Here is a 16624-nt window from a genome sequence, read left to right on the forward strand (position 1 = left end):
GTATTTGTATTTATCTTTTATATGGTGCACGAATCATCCCCAAGGGGATCTCTCGGCGCTTGGGAGCAGACCACCTATTAATGGGGTACTTATTTCCTCACAAAGAAGAGCATAGAAAGTCTTACACAGACAATGTATTTATACAAATGTTGCATCAAGCTCATGATGTGTCCAATACAACTAATTGTTGCGTTTGTGGATTGCTTCCCTCAGTTACTCATAAGAGCGATAATTTGTGTTCCATGCCTTTGTCATATATTGGTAGCTGTGAAGGTTGGTTTGAATTGTTCATTATGGTGCACTACCATTTCCAACTCTCTACTCTGGTTATGACACCTGCTGGTTCTCGCACTGTGGTAGAGTATATACGTTTTCATCACAGGTTTACTCCAACAGGATCGACAGGACAAGGAACCTTTGGTACATTGTCCCCAAAGTCCTGCATGAGCATATACGAAAGAGTGAAGAACGAAACATGGCTATGAATGAACATGGCTGATTTTCAAAGGTTCAACACCTCTGAACAATCCTTCCTAGCTCACAATATTACCAAGGACAAATCTATGCCGGTGTCCGTGGTCAACACAACAGCTAGTTTCTGTGTCCAGGGGACTGAGGAGGTAAAGGTGGGGAAGAGTAAATCCAATTTCACCTACAGACTGAGAACGCTTAATAGTCCGCCCTTGGTCCTACCCAATAATGTCTATTTTGTCTGTGGATCCCAAGATCTTTTCTGGTTTCCGAGGGGATGGTCAGGCAGATGTTATCTCTCTTTCCTCCTTTCTCCTGTGTATTGTGCTCATCCTATTATCATAAAGATCATCAGCTGCAGCGTAGGAGTACATACTTGTCCCGAGTTAGAAGGGTTGTTGACACAAAGGATATAGATCAGACAGATACCCCCACACAACAGTTTAGGGATGCCATAAATGGTCTCGTACCTTTTTGGGGCCCTATGGTTAATAGTCTTCAGCTTCATGAGCTAAAAGGGTTGTGAAGGGGGTTATTAATACAACCTCTTGAATAATGATAAACATCATTGCTGAGCTTCAGGCTACAAGATTAGTCACTTTGTAGAACAGAATGGTGTTAGACATCATACTTGCAGATAGGGGTGGGGCTTGTCGCGTCACTGACAGCAGTTGTGTTTAGATACCTGATCACGCTCCCAGTGTGTATGCAGATATAAAGAAATTGCATAGACTCCCGGCTGACATACACCGAGAGACAGGTACTGGTACCCTATCAGGGTGGTTCTGGAATATATTCACCTCCTGGGGTTAGAAGATCCTCACTTTTCTGTCTGTGGTTGCCCGTATTTTCTTCATGCGTTGCCTCTGTATACAATGTCTCCCATCATGTTGCCCCTATTGTTCACTGTCCCACACTCCCAAGCTGAAAAAGTCAGTTCATGATATTAATGCAGCAGTTAATGTTACAAAAACAGTTTGATGAAATGATGCAAATTTACAAGGGCATCTTTGGTTCTACGTCATCCCTTGCAGCTTCTATTTCTGACGCTGAGTAAATGGATTGTTCCGAATATTGAGGTCCTTTTCTTCATAAGAATGTTATGTCTTTTTTTGCCCCCCATAAATTAGCGAATGCTAAAAAGAGGAAATAAATATGTTTTGCTATTTTGTTTGTGCTTTATTCCTCTGTAAGTTAGCATTCGCTGCACCATTTTATGTTTAGCCACCATTTTGAATCATGTCATTTGCTGCGCATTCCCTCCTCGAGAAGCAGGCTGTGGAAAGTTTCATTTCTCTTAGGTTAGGCCTTGCTCTGCTAATGAATACACTGTTCTTATTAGCGCATACGTTTCCCTCTAGATAGAGGTCTTCGTCTAGTGGCAGGCATGGACAGAATGACCTTGGGTTAGAGATACTGTGTGCCAGGCCTCAGAATCGAAACCCATCCTACTGTACTTTTTTATTAGCTGCACCTGCTTGGAAAATTTCATTATGGGCGGGTCTTCCTTGGTTCTGGGATGTACATAATGTATCGTTATGTTTGCTGAAGTCAGTCCTCTCTGCAGCACCCCTAAGCGACTGGGCAGACGAGGCTCCACTCGAGTGTATCTGAATAAAATATATACTTGGTTTGTGTTCTCTACTGTCTGACTGACTCTTCATATGTATGGAAGGCTGAGAGGTGGTCGTGAGTGACCCGGGTGGCCCTAATCCAGTCATTTCCTTCACCCATCCACCAAGTGACACTCCGTGCTTGCTACTATGGCTGGTTCTGGTGGCACTTCTGCTGAGAAAATCCAATTATTAAGGTAATTTAAAAGTTTGAGGTCATATCCCATCTCTTCAGAACCAATCCCTTGTTGACAAAGCCCCAATCGATGACCAAGGGTAAACACTGTTTGTCATTAACATCAACAATGAGGTATCTACAGCTTCTACTTCATCATTGTCGAGAGCTCAACTAACAAAGATAAGGCCCTTACTCTCAGTGAAGTTTACCCCATCAATGGTAACCCACCTGACAATTCCGTTGACAATGAAGACTATCACATTGATGATAAAGAACAATTTGTCAACTAAAAAATTCGTTCAGTCCACAATGGATAGCCTGTTGATAACCATTTCTTCCTTGGTGACACTTTCCTTGACTTCGTCTCAGAGCCCCATTACTCGGACTATTCCATTGTTGCTGATAGTGTCTACAAATGGAATCACTCTAGAGACATCATCATGCATGTAAGACGACTCTTCATCATCATGCCACAGTACAGGTAAGTTCTGTGACTATGCTAGTGAGGGTGGTGCCAGCCAGGTTCCTATTTAATCCAACAATGGAGACATACAATTTCATACTGATTACCAGCAAAACAAAAAAGGACCTTATGACTTGGCTATACATTATAAATGTGGTGATTCAGACGACGAGTATGAGTACAGAGACCCTCTGCAGTATGACAAGTGGTGTTAGCAGATAGAGCAAATCAATTTCCCACAAGTACATATTATTGAAGTTTCTCTTATATTCTTGAACTTCTTGATGTATGTAATGTAGGAATGCTATAGTCAGTTGGCTCCTCCCGCTAAAGTACTTTCCAGCCTTGTGTGCCTCCTATGGTTTCTCTTTCTCATCCAGTTAAATCTAATGCAGACCAGTCTGCCTGGCTCAATCATTTAGGATACCTGCTGACTGGCAAACTCAGCCAGTACTAAAGCCTGCTTCATAAGACAACGGCAAGACATAACTTCGGATGATGATGATTTAAGCTGTCATTCCAAAACATCATGGTGGATGCTCTAAGCATGCGCAACTAAAGTTGTTACAAATGTGAACTTGATAAAATAAAGCTACAGCTGTTGCTTTAAAGACATTACTCCTTTTTTATCTCTGCAAAACTGGAGAACTTCAAATGCAAATATTTCACCCACTGGTTGTAGTGTCCCTGGAAACAAGAGGAAAGGTTTTAGCTTCCTTAATCTGCATTATACCATACAGCTTTGCCCTCCAATCCATTGTTTTGAGGATTCCTCTCACACTGAAGCAAGAACCAACGTGGGCCAAGCAGCTTATGTACACACATATTTGGGATCTCTCGGTAGACAATGATCAACTTCAAATCAGATGATTCTCCTCTCCAGAAATCAACGACAGATTCTGCACCAGCTGCAGTCCGTGCAGGTAAGAGCGGTGGGGCCGGGTGGGTGGGGGATTTCGACAAATGACGACGAGGGGAAATTATTTATTCATGAAATTTTCCCTCGTGGTCGTCTGTCGAATCCCACCAAACTAGCCCCACCGCTCTTTCCTTCAATGGCTGCTCCTGTTATGCACAACAACCCTGCCTCTCTTCATGTTACTGTCAGGCCACTTTGGACCTAGGGTATAATCTCCTCAGCATTCTCGTAAACTGCAAAAACTTATTTAAGCATTTAAATTAGCATCGAATTTAAAGACTTATTCTCTGAAATAGAAAACCTTCTGCATATGGGCAGTGTCTCAACGCATTTACCCACTTAAAATGTGTCCACATGAACTGTAATGCTACCTTCTACAACTTGCTGAATCAAGCTTAAAGTGTTTGTCTATAAGAGTGCATATGGAGACTACCTTAGCACTAGAAAAGCCAAGGAATCCATGAGGGACTTTTCTGCACTTTTACCTCCTTGATAAAATGCTCACTGTCTTAGGACCTTGACACTGTGCTAGGGGTCCTAATTAAAGATCAGTTTGATCTTATACACAGGGCCCCTGCTTTCAAATGTTCCCAAGGAATACAATATTGCATCTAGCTATATCATTGGCAAGATGAATTTGTGAAATCCAAGTGTTTCCCAGTAAACCACGTCACAGTAAATTTGACAAAAACAAATGTGACTTTTTCTATGACTCCTGGATTCCTGCCTAAATCTGGACACCATGCCACCTGAACAAAGAAATTCACTTACCAATATTTGTTCCTTCAGCATCTTCTGCTAAGGAAAGAGACCTACATTATTTAAACCTCAAACATTGTTTGAAGTTTTACATGGAAGGAACTAAAAACGTTCAATGAAAAACCTCTTATTCCATATGAAATGAAAAGCTTTTCTTCTCTTTTGGAAAATCAAACAAGGGTTGTCCTCCCTCAAAGCAAGACATTGCTCTATGGATTGCAGCTTGTGTCTTCTGCATTGACAAATCCAGGTGGCTTCTCAAACACAAGGTAGGTGCAGGTTCCCCCAAGGGTAAGGCGGCTACAGTTGATTCACATGCACCTTCTCTCTTCCTGTTCATGAGAACACTGACACTTTCATTTGACGAGCTTTGAAAATTTGGCAATTCAAACCTCAGAGGTTGAGGTCATGAGATCAGGTGAACTCGCTGCATGTGGTGCATGCCAGTTGTAGTGTTATTTTGTGGTGTGTGTGTACTAGCTATATTAAATTTGACTACAAAGGATAACCATCCCAACTTCGAGGAACAATTTCAATATGTGAATCTAAGAAATATTGTAATACTGATGACTGTAGTTACAGGTAGGAAACTTTTCTTCTGTTGTGCAATTTAGTGGCCTTTATTTATTTATTTTCTTTGAATGTCATTACGGTTCTTCGTTACATGTTTTTAAAAAGAAGACGTTTAATTAGAAGATTCTGAGACCCCTTGTTGAGCCGTGGTCAGAGCCTCCTCCCAATCCTCATCATCCCACCACCCCACCTTTCTAAGCCCACAGTCAATGATGGGATTGCCCTCAATTACATTGTGGATGAGTGGAAGAGAAAAGTGTTGGGCTTTAACGGGCATCAACATGGTGGTGCAAGCATTGGCAAGTTAATTAATAACCCTGTTCTGGCTGCAGTTTTGCAGCATCACCTGGAGAAACCTGTGCCATACTGCTATCTTATGTGGCCCTTGGATTCCAAGGTCCCACAGTATCTTACCTAGGTGTGTGCAAGCAGTACCTGCAAGACAATCAATAATGTTATAGTTTCCTGAAGGCAACTGCACAACTGGTAAGAGGTAATTTTAAGGATGACCATGGTTCAATGAGGTACTGTGGTTGGGGAGCGGTCTCCTCTTCCTTGGGTCTCAGAAAAGCTGTAATGATTCCAAAAGTTCTGTAGAGGGCAAGGCCAGAAAGCCAAATCGAAGGAGCGAGTATGGACACCCATTTTGTACATAGCTGCTGTTTGCAGACCTGTGTCACTGAATGTATGATACCATCATTTGTCGAATGGTTTTATATGCTACAAGAGTAGTTGTAGTTCCATTGCATAAGCTATTTAAGAATGGTTTGTTTTAGTTGTTTGTTGATCCGTTTCATTTGCTTATGGAAGGGCCTCTTTTACAAAGCCTTATATTTTCTGTAAAAATCATGAAGAGACCATAATCCCATTTTAACATAGCTTTCTCATTTTTGCAGCAGTTGCCCAAAATATTGGCTTTGCCACTGCCAATGGTGACTTTGCTGAGCTGTGGGAAGTCATCGCCTGGGAAACTGAACCTGATGAAGGAGGTGATGGTGCTACCACGGATTGATCTCTCAATACAACAAGTAAGATGTTGAAATCCATACTAATAATATAAAGAGACAGCCTAAACCTTTGAGGCGGGTAAACTCAAAAAGTACAGCACCAATCACAACACCCAATACAGCGTTGGAAAGGGCAGTTGCAGCAGAAGGACATAGGCTATGCAGACGCACACCATATACATTTAAAAGGTAAAAGAACTGTGCCAGCAAAGTAGTCCCTTGTGGGCGTGTCTGCATTGTGCTGTGGGCGTGTGCTGGGGGTGTGACAAACGCTGGGGGCGTGTGGTACGTTCCGCCCTTCATGCCATGTCTTTTATCGTGTGCTAATCCCACCCTGCTCCCTTTAAATACTCCTGCACCCCATAATCATAGCCCACCCGTACTCCTTAAAATACCCCAACACCCTTAAACACTAACCCATCTTAACTCTATAAATATACCTTGTACCCAAAAACCCAAACCTATCACTAAACCCTAAAAATACCCCTGTACCCCAAAACCCAAACCTAGCCCTGAACCCTATAAATACCCGGGTACCTCAAAACCAAAACCTACCTCTGAACCCTAAAAATACGCCTGTACCCCAAAACCCAAACCTATCCCTGAACCCTAAAAATACCCCTGTACCCCAAAACCAGCCCTGAACCCTATAAATACCCCTGTACCTCAAAACCCAAACCTACCCCTGAACCCTAAAAATACCCCTGTACCCCAAAACCCTAACCTAGCCCTGAACCTTAAAAATACCCCTGTACCCCAAACCCAAACCTACCCCTGAACCCTAAAATAACCCTGTACCCCAAAACCCAAACCTAGCCCTGAACCCTTAAAATACCCCTGTACCCCAAAACCCAAACCTACCTCTGAACCCTAAAAATACCCCTGTACCCCAAAACCCAAACCTACCCCTGAACCCTAAAATACCCCTGTACACCAAAACCCAAACCTAGCCCTGAACCCTTAAAATACCCCTGTACCCCAAAACCCAAACCTACCTCTGAACCCTAAAAATACCTCTGTACCCCAAAACCCAAACCTAGCCCTGAACCCTTAAAATACCCCTGTACCCCAAAACCCAAACCTACCTCTGAACCCTAAAAATACGCCTGTACCCCAAAACCCAAACCTATCCCTGAACCCTAAAAATACCCCTGTACCCCAAAACCCAAACCTAGCCCTGAACCCTATAAATACCCCTGTACCTCAAAAATCCAAACCTACCCCTGAACCCTAAAAATACCCCTGTACCCCAAAACCCAAACCTAGCCCTGAACCTTAAAAATACCCCTGTACCCCAAACCCAAACCTACCCCTGAACCCTAAAATACCCCTGTACCCCAAAACCCAAACCTAGCCCTGAACCCTAAAAATACCCCTGTACCCCAAACCCCAAATCTAGCCCTGAACCCTTAAAATACCCCTGTACCCCAAAACCCAAACCTACCTTTGAACCCTAAAAATACGCCTGTACCCCAAAACCCAAACCTAGCCCTGAACCATAAAAATTACCCTGTTCCCCAAAACCCAAACCTACCCCTGAACCCTAAAATACCCCTGTACCCCAAAACCCAAACCTAGCCCTGAACCCTAAAAATACCCCTGCACCCGAAAACCCAAACCTAGCCCTGAACCCTTAAAATACCCCTGTACCCCAAAACCCAAACATACCTCTGAACCCTAAGAATACCCCTGTACCCCAAAACCTAGCCCTGAACCCTTAAAATACCCCTGTACCCCAAAACCCAAACCTACCTCTGAACCCTAAAAATACCCCTGTACCCCAAAACCCAAACCTAGCCCTGAACCATAAAAATAACCCTGTTCCCCAAAACCCAAACCTACCCCTGAACCCTAAAATACCCCTGTACCCCAAAACCCAAACCTAGCCCTGAACCCTAAAAATACCCCTATACCCCAAAACCCAAATCTAGCCCTGAACCCTTAAAATATCCCTGTACCCGAAAACCCAAACCTACCGCTGAACCCTAAAAATACTCCTATACCCCAAAATCCAAACCTAGCCCTGAACCCTAAAAATACCCCTGTACCCCAAAACCCATACCTATCCCTAAACCCTAAAACTACCCCTGTACCCCATAACCCAAAACTATATCTGAACCCTGAAATACCCAAACACCCCAAAACATATACCTCAGTACCCCAAAACATATACCCCTATACCCATAGTTACCTTATCCAGACATTAAAAAAAACATGCTTTTACCATTCATGCATTTACAACGAATTTCGTTGTAAATGTATCCGTGGTAAAAGCATATAAAATGTAATGCCATGTGTTATAGTGGCATTGCGGAGTCATGGTACTTTCGTAATGAAAGTATGTGGAGTGATGGTATGCGGAAAGAAAGTTGAGGAATAATGGGTGTTTACCCTCCCCCGGTAAGTACATTGGTGGCACGGCGGCCCACATCTCCAGCAACATACTCGTATTTTTTCACCACCGATTTGAAAAATGCACAGGTCTCTCTCATTGATGCCCAGCACTGACATACACTTTTAGACACACTTCCCACCACAAGTTCTAGAATTGCGAACTTTAGAGCTGGGGAGCTACGTTCGAATCTCTGCATCAGCTCAACATCCTGTGATTCCAGGCAAATCGCTTTGTCTCCCCGTGCCTACCACAAATGAATGTGTTCTTCTGTAATGTAAATTGTGCTCATGCCATGTTGTCGACTTAGCGCTATATAATATTGCAAGGAAAAATAAAGTAGGGAAACTCGAGTTCACACACTACTGAACGCGCACTCTTAAGTGCATCAGCAGTGCACTGTGAATCGGAGCGTTTCACAGACCTGTCACAGATAAGAAATGCTATCAAAACGAAATCCTACAAAACAATATACTACTGGCCGGCAGCAATTCATACCCGGACAACGCCGGGACGGGCTGCTAGTTGTGTATAAAGCACTTGGTATCAGTCTGACTGCATGCATGTTTAAGACAGTTGCAGGGGTTCTGTGAATGTTTCAATGCATAATTAGCTAATTTAGGGAGACCATTAATAAATGAAGGCAATCTAAGACATATTGTTTACAGGAAATCAAGAAACTCGCTATCCAAACTAAAAACAGAAAATTAGAAACCCACCACTGTTTATCTACTAGAGAGACGCAATCAGACAGAATAATCTATTGCACTACTATCTTCCTTCTGTTAAGCCTCGCTGTAGGATGTTTCTTGGCAAATAGGTCCTTCGATTTGAAGACAGCATCCTGGCAACTGTCTTCTCTTCAGTGTAATGTCATTCATGAAAGCACACCTGTGCCTATATTCCCTATATCTCTTTATATTTATTGTATTGTATTGCAACATTTATATAGTGCTTACTACCTCTATATGGGGAACTGAAGCTCTTGTCTACATGGAGAGCATGCTACACCGTGTAAGGGATGTGGGAGGAAGGATGTTATCTTAGGTTAGATCCTAAATGGGAAGTGTTTTCATGTCGTGCATGATGACCACCAAGGTGTGGTTATCATTTTCATGGGATGCACGCTTAGCAGTGTGATGAATGAAGATGTGTCAGATAGGCAACAGTTTATGGTTTTCAGTAAACTGGCCGCTTTAAGCACCTCTGCAGGTCTCTTATCGTATTTCTTATTTCCATAGTCCATTGAGCTAGATATTGTACTAGGCTGTCCATTCTGAAACATCTTTTTAAAGTTTAAAGTTTATGGTCCTGAGAAGGCATAAGTTGGAGTGAGACATGGATCAGAGAACTGATGGTATGGACTTTCTTACTATCATCCCAAATCTAATTGCCATTGTGAAACGTCAAAAGTGGTCATAGTATGTGGTAGTGGGGACCCGCAGTGGTGGACCAAACTAAATTCCTGTTGGCCAGCGGCATGTGGCAGATCTCTCTGGTTATTCCATGCCTGTTCAGTTGGTGGCGGGTGGTTTAATGCAATGGATTGGTATTGTACCAGGTGATGGACATGACCCATGAATTTATATAGACCTTACTGTCCCTGAAGGCGTACTGTAGCACTTTACACCAGGCAGCATGCTGCTCCGGATCTGACAATTAGCATTTTTTTGTGCTATTGTTGATTTTTAGAATCAGTCTTGTCCTCTTAAAGAAACTATGCCATGCATTTACTTCAGTTTCTGTGTGGTAGATTAAATGAATAGGAATGATGTATTGCTTCTAAGTGGCTGCTTGGAACAGCATTAAAAGAAATATACATAATGGTAGCCTCCGTTCTTGTAATGAAATTAGGTGTGATTCTGGGTATGTAAATTCAGGCCTTGGGTAGCAATATTAATAGATGAACAGCAGGAGATTAGGTATTTTTAGGTTGGAGGAGTATTGCCTGTAGAGCTTGTTATCCAGTATTGGGGTCTTTCATAGATTCACATGCCTGAATCATTCCCCGTCATCGAGATGGGCGTCCCAAGGTATCATAATCAAGCAGTATTCAAAAAATGTCATAGGCTATGATGGCCATGAGCCATGTTCTATATAGCCTATCTATGTATTTTTAAAAAGGACTAAATGTTGAATGCAGCCAATCAGTTGCTTGCAACCTTTAGAACATTCCCAGCAGAGGATGTTTCCCTCAGATTTTCACCGCACGTCAGTTTTTCTTCTACCTTGCAGGTTTCTTTCCTTCAAAAATTAGTACTTATTATATCTGATAAGAAACGACTCTTTCGGCCCCTTCAAGACCTGTGGCGAGAAGAGAGTTCATGTTGATGATCCTCACAAGGACTTCATTTACTGTCTCCACCCAGCCCATGAGGTAAAACAGTGCAACATCTGTTGCACTTTCTCTTCTAAGACTTAAAGAGATAGAGAGGGGAGGCTGCTTTTGTGGTTACAGTCCACTAAGCACCGAAAGTCATCAGAGGAGCACAGTGTTGGCTCACCCAGACCTCATAATAGAGCAAGATCTCAAGAGAAAGAACTCTGGAGATGGCAGCAAGCACCTCGAACCCTCTCCAGAAAGCAAGTGTTCAAAAAAGGAGAAACATTTTAAGGTCTCCTCTGAGCCTTCATCTTCTGTTTCCTCTGAGGAAAGAAAAGAAACACCCTAGAGCCTCTTCATCGGATCCGGGAAAGAGCAGATTTGGAAAATCCCCATCGACGATATCACCGTCAACAACAGTCTCTGGGTCATCGACGACGACAAGTTACACAATCAGGTCGTCGGTCCCGTCGACGTCCGGTACGATGACTACTACGGCTATCTCTAGGCCCATACCATTGAAGATATCGTTGAAGCCATCATCGTCGACGTCTGACCCATCTGTGTAGTCAGCGAGGGTTACAGTGACGAAGCCGACGAAGATACCGTTGACGTCTACACCGTCGACACCACTTCTGACGCCGACACCATCGACGACAGGTTCCTCGACGGTCTTTGAGGAGAGAAAGATCCTCTTGTATACACTCTTTATCTGATATATGTGGTGGGATGACATTGTATGAAATTCATAAAGCCTGAAGAAGAATCTAATTATACCATCAAAACGCGTCGCTTGCTTTGGTTGAGAAAAAAACCCAAGTAATACCTGATTTGGATAGCAAAGGATAAAAGGAGGAACTTGATCAAATATTACCCAGGGGTCACCTAAAATACTTGGCTATATACTTGAAGTGTTTATTTATTTTTGCTATTGAAATTGATTTCAATAAGCTTGATATATTCTCCCTGTTTGTGTAACGAAATATTTTTAATGTGTGTTTTGGATATATGCAACACATTTTTTAAAACTACCATTACAATGCATACCATTACAGCCCATACCATTACAACGTTGTCACGAGTCCGATGAATTGCGGACTTTGTTGCCTTTTGAGGGTGCCAATCACGACATCTCGCCTCTTATACAGGAGGAGCCAGGGGCCTTTAAACAAAACCTTCCGGAGGAATCCCCGGGGGCATGGTCTGTGATGTCATCAGGAAGCAGCCAATAAGATGGGTGCCAAGTGCAACAAGAAAGGCGGACTTTCTGACGAAGGCAAAAGAGGTGTTCCCCGGAGGAGAGGAAGCACTTGTGGCGTGGACGGCGGAAAACAGGACCAGAACCTATCCTGAGTCGAGCAGAGCGGTCCCAGGAGAAGGCCCCAAGACGAGAGAGGGTGCTGCCGAGGAAGACTACAAACCGGAAGGCGTCTCGTCTAGCCACCCTCCCGGAGGGGGGTGGCTTGCCAAGGTACGGGCGAGACTCCAGGGGTTCACGGGGTATGGGAGGGGGAAGGGCACGATATAGAGGAAGGTCACGTTGAGTTCCACCTGGTGCAGGATTATCGGTGACCTAGTCCCTCTTTCCCTATCCCCATGTCGAAAGAAGACATTCTTCCCCAGCCACTGATTCCAGTATATTTTTTTCTCTCTTCTCACTTCTTTTTGATACCACTGGCAATACCATCTCCTGAGAACTGGGCAAGAACTGTCAAGGCATAAGTTCAGGAGAAGCCCTGGTGAAAACGGGACTTTATGATTTTGCAAGCTTGTCTTTTTCCCCAACTGGTTGCTTTGTTGTTATTTTACTTGTCTTGAATACAAATAAACAAACCTGAATCCTGTTTCTTCTCTCTCAATTTCCTTTTGGGTTATTACTAACCTAACAGCGGTTCCACTTTGTGACAAACGTATAATACTTTTAGGGCAACAGTAGGGTAAGTGTTGGATAGTGTAGGGGTAAAAATGACTATTCCCACTACAGTGAGTGCAACAGTAGGGAAAGTGTTGGATGGCGTAGGGTTAAAAATTACTATTCCCATGTACCCCAAAACCCATACCCACCCTAATACTAAAACAATCTCCATTACTTACCTTATTATACGTTGTAATGGCATGCGTTGTAATGACATGCATTGTAATGGCATGCGATGTAAAGGCAGTTGCGTTGTAACAGTTGCGTTGTAAAGGTAGGTCGTTGTAATGACTGCATTGTAATGGATGTTTCCTGATAAATACCAATAGGAGACAATCTCAGTGCTAGCCATATTGTGCACTGTATGACGTGCTCTGTAAAAAATATCTTCCCATTCCTTGTTAGACAAAGCCCATCTTAACTCTGCCTCCCACTATAATTGTCCTTTGGACTTTGTCATGGGACCCTCTTTAGAAAGAAGTGCATCTGAAAGAGACATGTTAGTGATATATTCCTTACCTTAGAATATCCCCAGGTGTCAGACTGGACCCGGAAAATGTTGCGTAGCAATACCCCTGCGCGCCGGCAGGCGTTGTCCGTGGCCCCGCGTCCGTCGTCGGCGTCGTTAGCGCCGGAATGACGTCGTCGGAGTACTCTGACGAAGGCAAAAGAGGTGTTCCCCGGAGGAGAGGAAGCGCTTGTGGCGTGGACGGCGAAGAACAGGACCAGAACCTATCCTGAGTCGAGCAGAGCGGTCCCAGGAGAAGGCCCCAAGATGAGAGAGGGTGCTGCCGAGGAAGACTACAAACCGGAAGGCGTCTCGTCCAGCCACCCTCCCGGAGGGGGGTGGCTTGCCAAGGTACGGGCGAGACTCCAGGGGTTCACGGGGTATGGGAGGGGGAAGGGCACGATATAGACCACCCTAATACTAAACAATCTGCATTACTTACCTTATAATACGTTGTAATGGCATGCGTTGTAATGGCATGCGTTGTAATGACATGCATTGTCAGCCCATGCGCGCTGACATCAGTTCTTCTTTTTTCCGCGCCAGCTAGCGCAGATCCGGAGAAGCTCTACCCCTTAGTCTTTTTTGACTAAACTTTTTGATCTTTTTGATCATTTATCTACTCGAGTCTTCGACTCCAACGGTGCCGGTAGGGATGCCCGGGTTTAAACCCTGTTCCAAGTGCGACCGACTGATGTCGGTTACTGACCCCCATCGCCGGTGCCTCAAGTGTTTAGATACAAAGAACAAAAAGGGAACCCTGAACCTACGAAAGGATACGGGGGAACAACCCACCAGGGAAGACAATAATTGTAACAACATGAAAGGGAAGTTCCTATTATTCTAATGGACCAATAGGTTCCAATATACACAATTGCCCACAGAACAGCTGGTAATATTAAATCATTTTATTGTCGTGTATATATATATTTGTAAAAAAGATTCATTACTTCAGTAAATATATCGACATATATAATTCATAGAACGTCAGCCCAGATCAACAAGAAACAGTAAAACCATTTTATGTACATAAATCACTCATACAATCAAGCATCAACACATTCATAAATCAGCACATCCACCAGGGTACAACCAACTACACACACATTCTTAGCAGCCAGCCAGAAGAAAGCGCCGACGCGCGTTTCGGAAAAATGCCACTGTGGGGAATTCCTTCATCAGGGCGCAAGTCATTCAAATATGTGTGGCCGTAAAGGTCCTCCAAATTATCAAGAGGGTGAGATATAACTCAATTCCAAGGTTTCTGGGCAAACAACAGCATATCCCAGCGTATTGGAGGGACGAAACTAATCAGCATCAAATGCTTCAGAGCTGAAAACAGCAGGTCCCGCAGTAGATGGCGACAGACATAGAAATCACTCTGAACTGAGTGTTTGAGGGGAGCGATGTTTAAAGAGACAGATGAAGACGCAGCCATCCTGATATCTATGACCTGCGAGACCGGATTTTTAGGAGAGATGTTCTTCGGGCCTATCAAAGGATGGAAAAACATTTGGTGTACGGATAAAGACTACACCCACTGGACCCAGCCGGGTGGGGGAAAGAATATGTGCTTCAAGGATAGTCTTGCCAGAAAAGTCGGAGATCTCGGGATGTGGGCCAAACGGGTCACCTTCTACACCAAAATGGGCCTCAAGTGTTTAGGCCTCGACCACGACGACTGCACCTGCTCTGACTGCCGGGCCCTGACGTCTTAAGCTAGGTGGGAGCGCTCCCGCCGCTCCAGGTCCCGGTCCCACAGGAGGTCGAGGGACCGGTCGCGGGGTCGGAGCCCTCGCAGCTCTGGGAGTGGACATCGGTCGTCAGGATCCAAGTCCTCAGGTAAGAGGCATGAGAGGTCGGAGAGACGTCATCGTTCCTCCCACCCACCCCGACGCTCGCGTGATGCAGCCGGGGGTTCGGGTGACACCACCCATGTGGCTCCGACGGAGTCGCGGACATCGCTACCTGCCCCACACCTTTGGGTCCCTGGGCATGACGCGACGCCTGAGGAGATCGAGCGGTACCTCATGGCCATGAAGTCCCTACCTCCTCAGCCGGGTTCCGTGGCGCCTTCGGGCCCTACGGCCCCGGCTGGAGGGCCTAGCGGGTCAGGTGCTTCGGCTCCGACGCCGTCGGGTGCTTCGGCGCCGCTGGCGACTTCGGTCCCGGCGCCACAGGCCCTCCCTGGATCCGCTTCCGGATCCTGGTCATCGCCGGTCGACCTCACGACCTCACTGGCGCCGGCCCTCCGGGTATTGCCCCCTGGCGCCTATTATGGGCGCCATCCCCGATCCTACCCTCGGTCCGGTTCCGGCGCCAGAGCGGCGCCGCTGGGCGCGGCTACCGACGGCCTTTGGAGATTTCTATTTCCATGAACTGGCCCCATCTGTTGACCCTGAACTACAGGAGATGGGTGACGAGGGTGATTGGGAGGGGTCTGAGGACCCTCTGGCACAGGAGTGCCAGTCTCAACAGGACTGGACATATGAGCTTGGAGAGGCTAGTGGACTTGACACTTCGCCAAACACTGGATTTGTCTCCCCTCCCACCGTGGCTACGGAGGAGGGGGCTGCTTATAGTGTAGTGTTGACGAGGGCAGCCAAGGCCCTAAACCTTGAGCTCCCTGTCGCAGCCGTGAGAACTAACCTCCTCACTGAGGTCCTTAGACCGCAGACAAGCTCCAATGAGCCCCTTTTGCCGTTTAATGAGGCCTTGTGTGACGTTCTTGTGGGCACTTGGTCCAAGCCCGCCACAGGTTCGCCTGTGGATAGGAATGTGGCCAGACGCTACCGCCCGGCCCCGGGCGACCCTTGCTTTTTGTCCACCCATCCCACCCCCGAGGGCCTGGTCATCTAGGCCTCCACTTCCCAGACCGCATTCCCGACGGCTACGCCCGATCTGGAATCTAAGAGGTATGAACAGTTCGGGAAGAAGGTTTTCTCGTCCCTGAATTTGGGACTGCAGTCAGTCAATACCGCATGCCTCTTGGGCCGCTACACCCACACCCTGTGGGACACGGTCGCGGAAATGCTTCCACAATGTCCGGAGGAGGCCCGGGCAAAACTCGCCCAAGCCCTTGTGGAGGGTCGAGATGCAGCACGGTATTCCATCCGGTGTGGGCTGGATACCACGGACTCACTGGGCAGGGCGATGTCAACAACGGTGGCGGTTCGACGCCACGCATGGTTGAGGTCCACCAACTTTTCGGCCAATGTCCAGGCCACCCTTCTGGATATGCCGTTCGATGGCCGTCGTCTCTTTGGCGACAAGGCAGACCATGCGCTTGAGCGTTTTAAGGACTCCAGGGCTACGGCCAAGTCCTTGGGCCTCTCGACCCCAAGCCAGCAAACGGGTGCCTTTCGCTCCTTTTGTGGCCACGGAAGGGGCGCCCCCACACATGCTGCCAGCCACGCGCCGCAGAATGTTCAACAGCACGGTGGCGGACGTGGAAACGGCCATAGCCGCGGTCGGGGACCACGGCGAGGCCAGTCCACACCTTC

General features: G+C 45.8%; 1 protein-coding gene across 2 annotated transcripts in view; it reads left to right on the forward strand.

Annotated features, from left to right (window-relative positions):
- ENO4 (enolase 4) overlaps positions 1-16624 on the forward strand; it is a 485281-nt gene that overhangs the window by 147378 nt on the left and 321279 nt on the right. The window contains exon 6 of one of the 2 annotated variants that reach the window (XM_086922915.1): positions 5873-6004. In XM_086922915.1, coding sequence (XP_086779041.1) covers positions 5873-6004 — 132 coding nt within the window. The remainder of the gene's footprint in view (positions 1-5872; positions 6005-16624) is intronic. The other variant, XM_086922916.1, reaches the window with a different exon arrangement.

This window comes from Lissotriton vulgaris, chromosome 5 (assembly GCF_964263255.1).
Source record: "Lissotriton vulgaris chromosome 5, aLisVul1.2, whole genome shotgun sequence".
In the NCBI taxonomy this organism is placed as follows: domain Eukaryota; kingdom Metazoa; phylum Chordata; class Amphibia; order Caudata; family Salamandridae; genus Lissotriton; species Lissotriton vulgaris.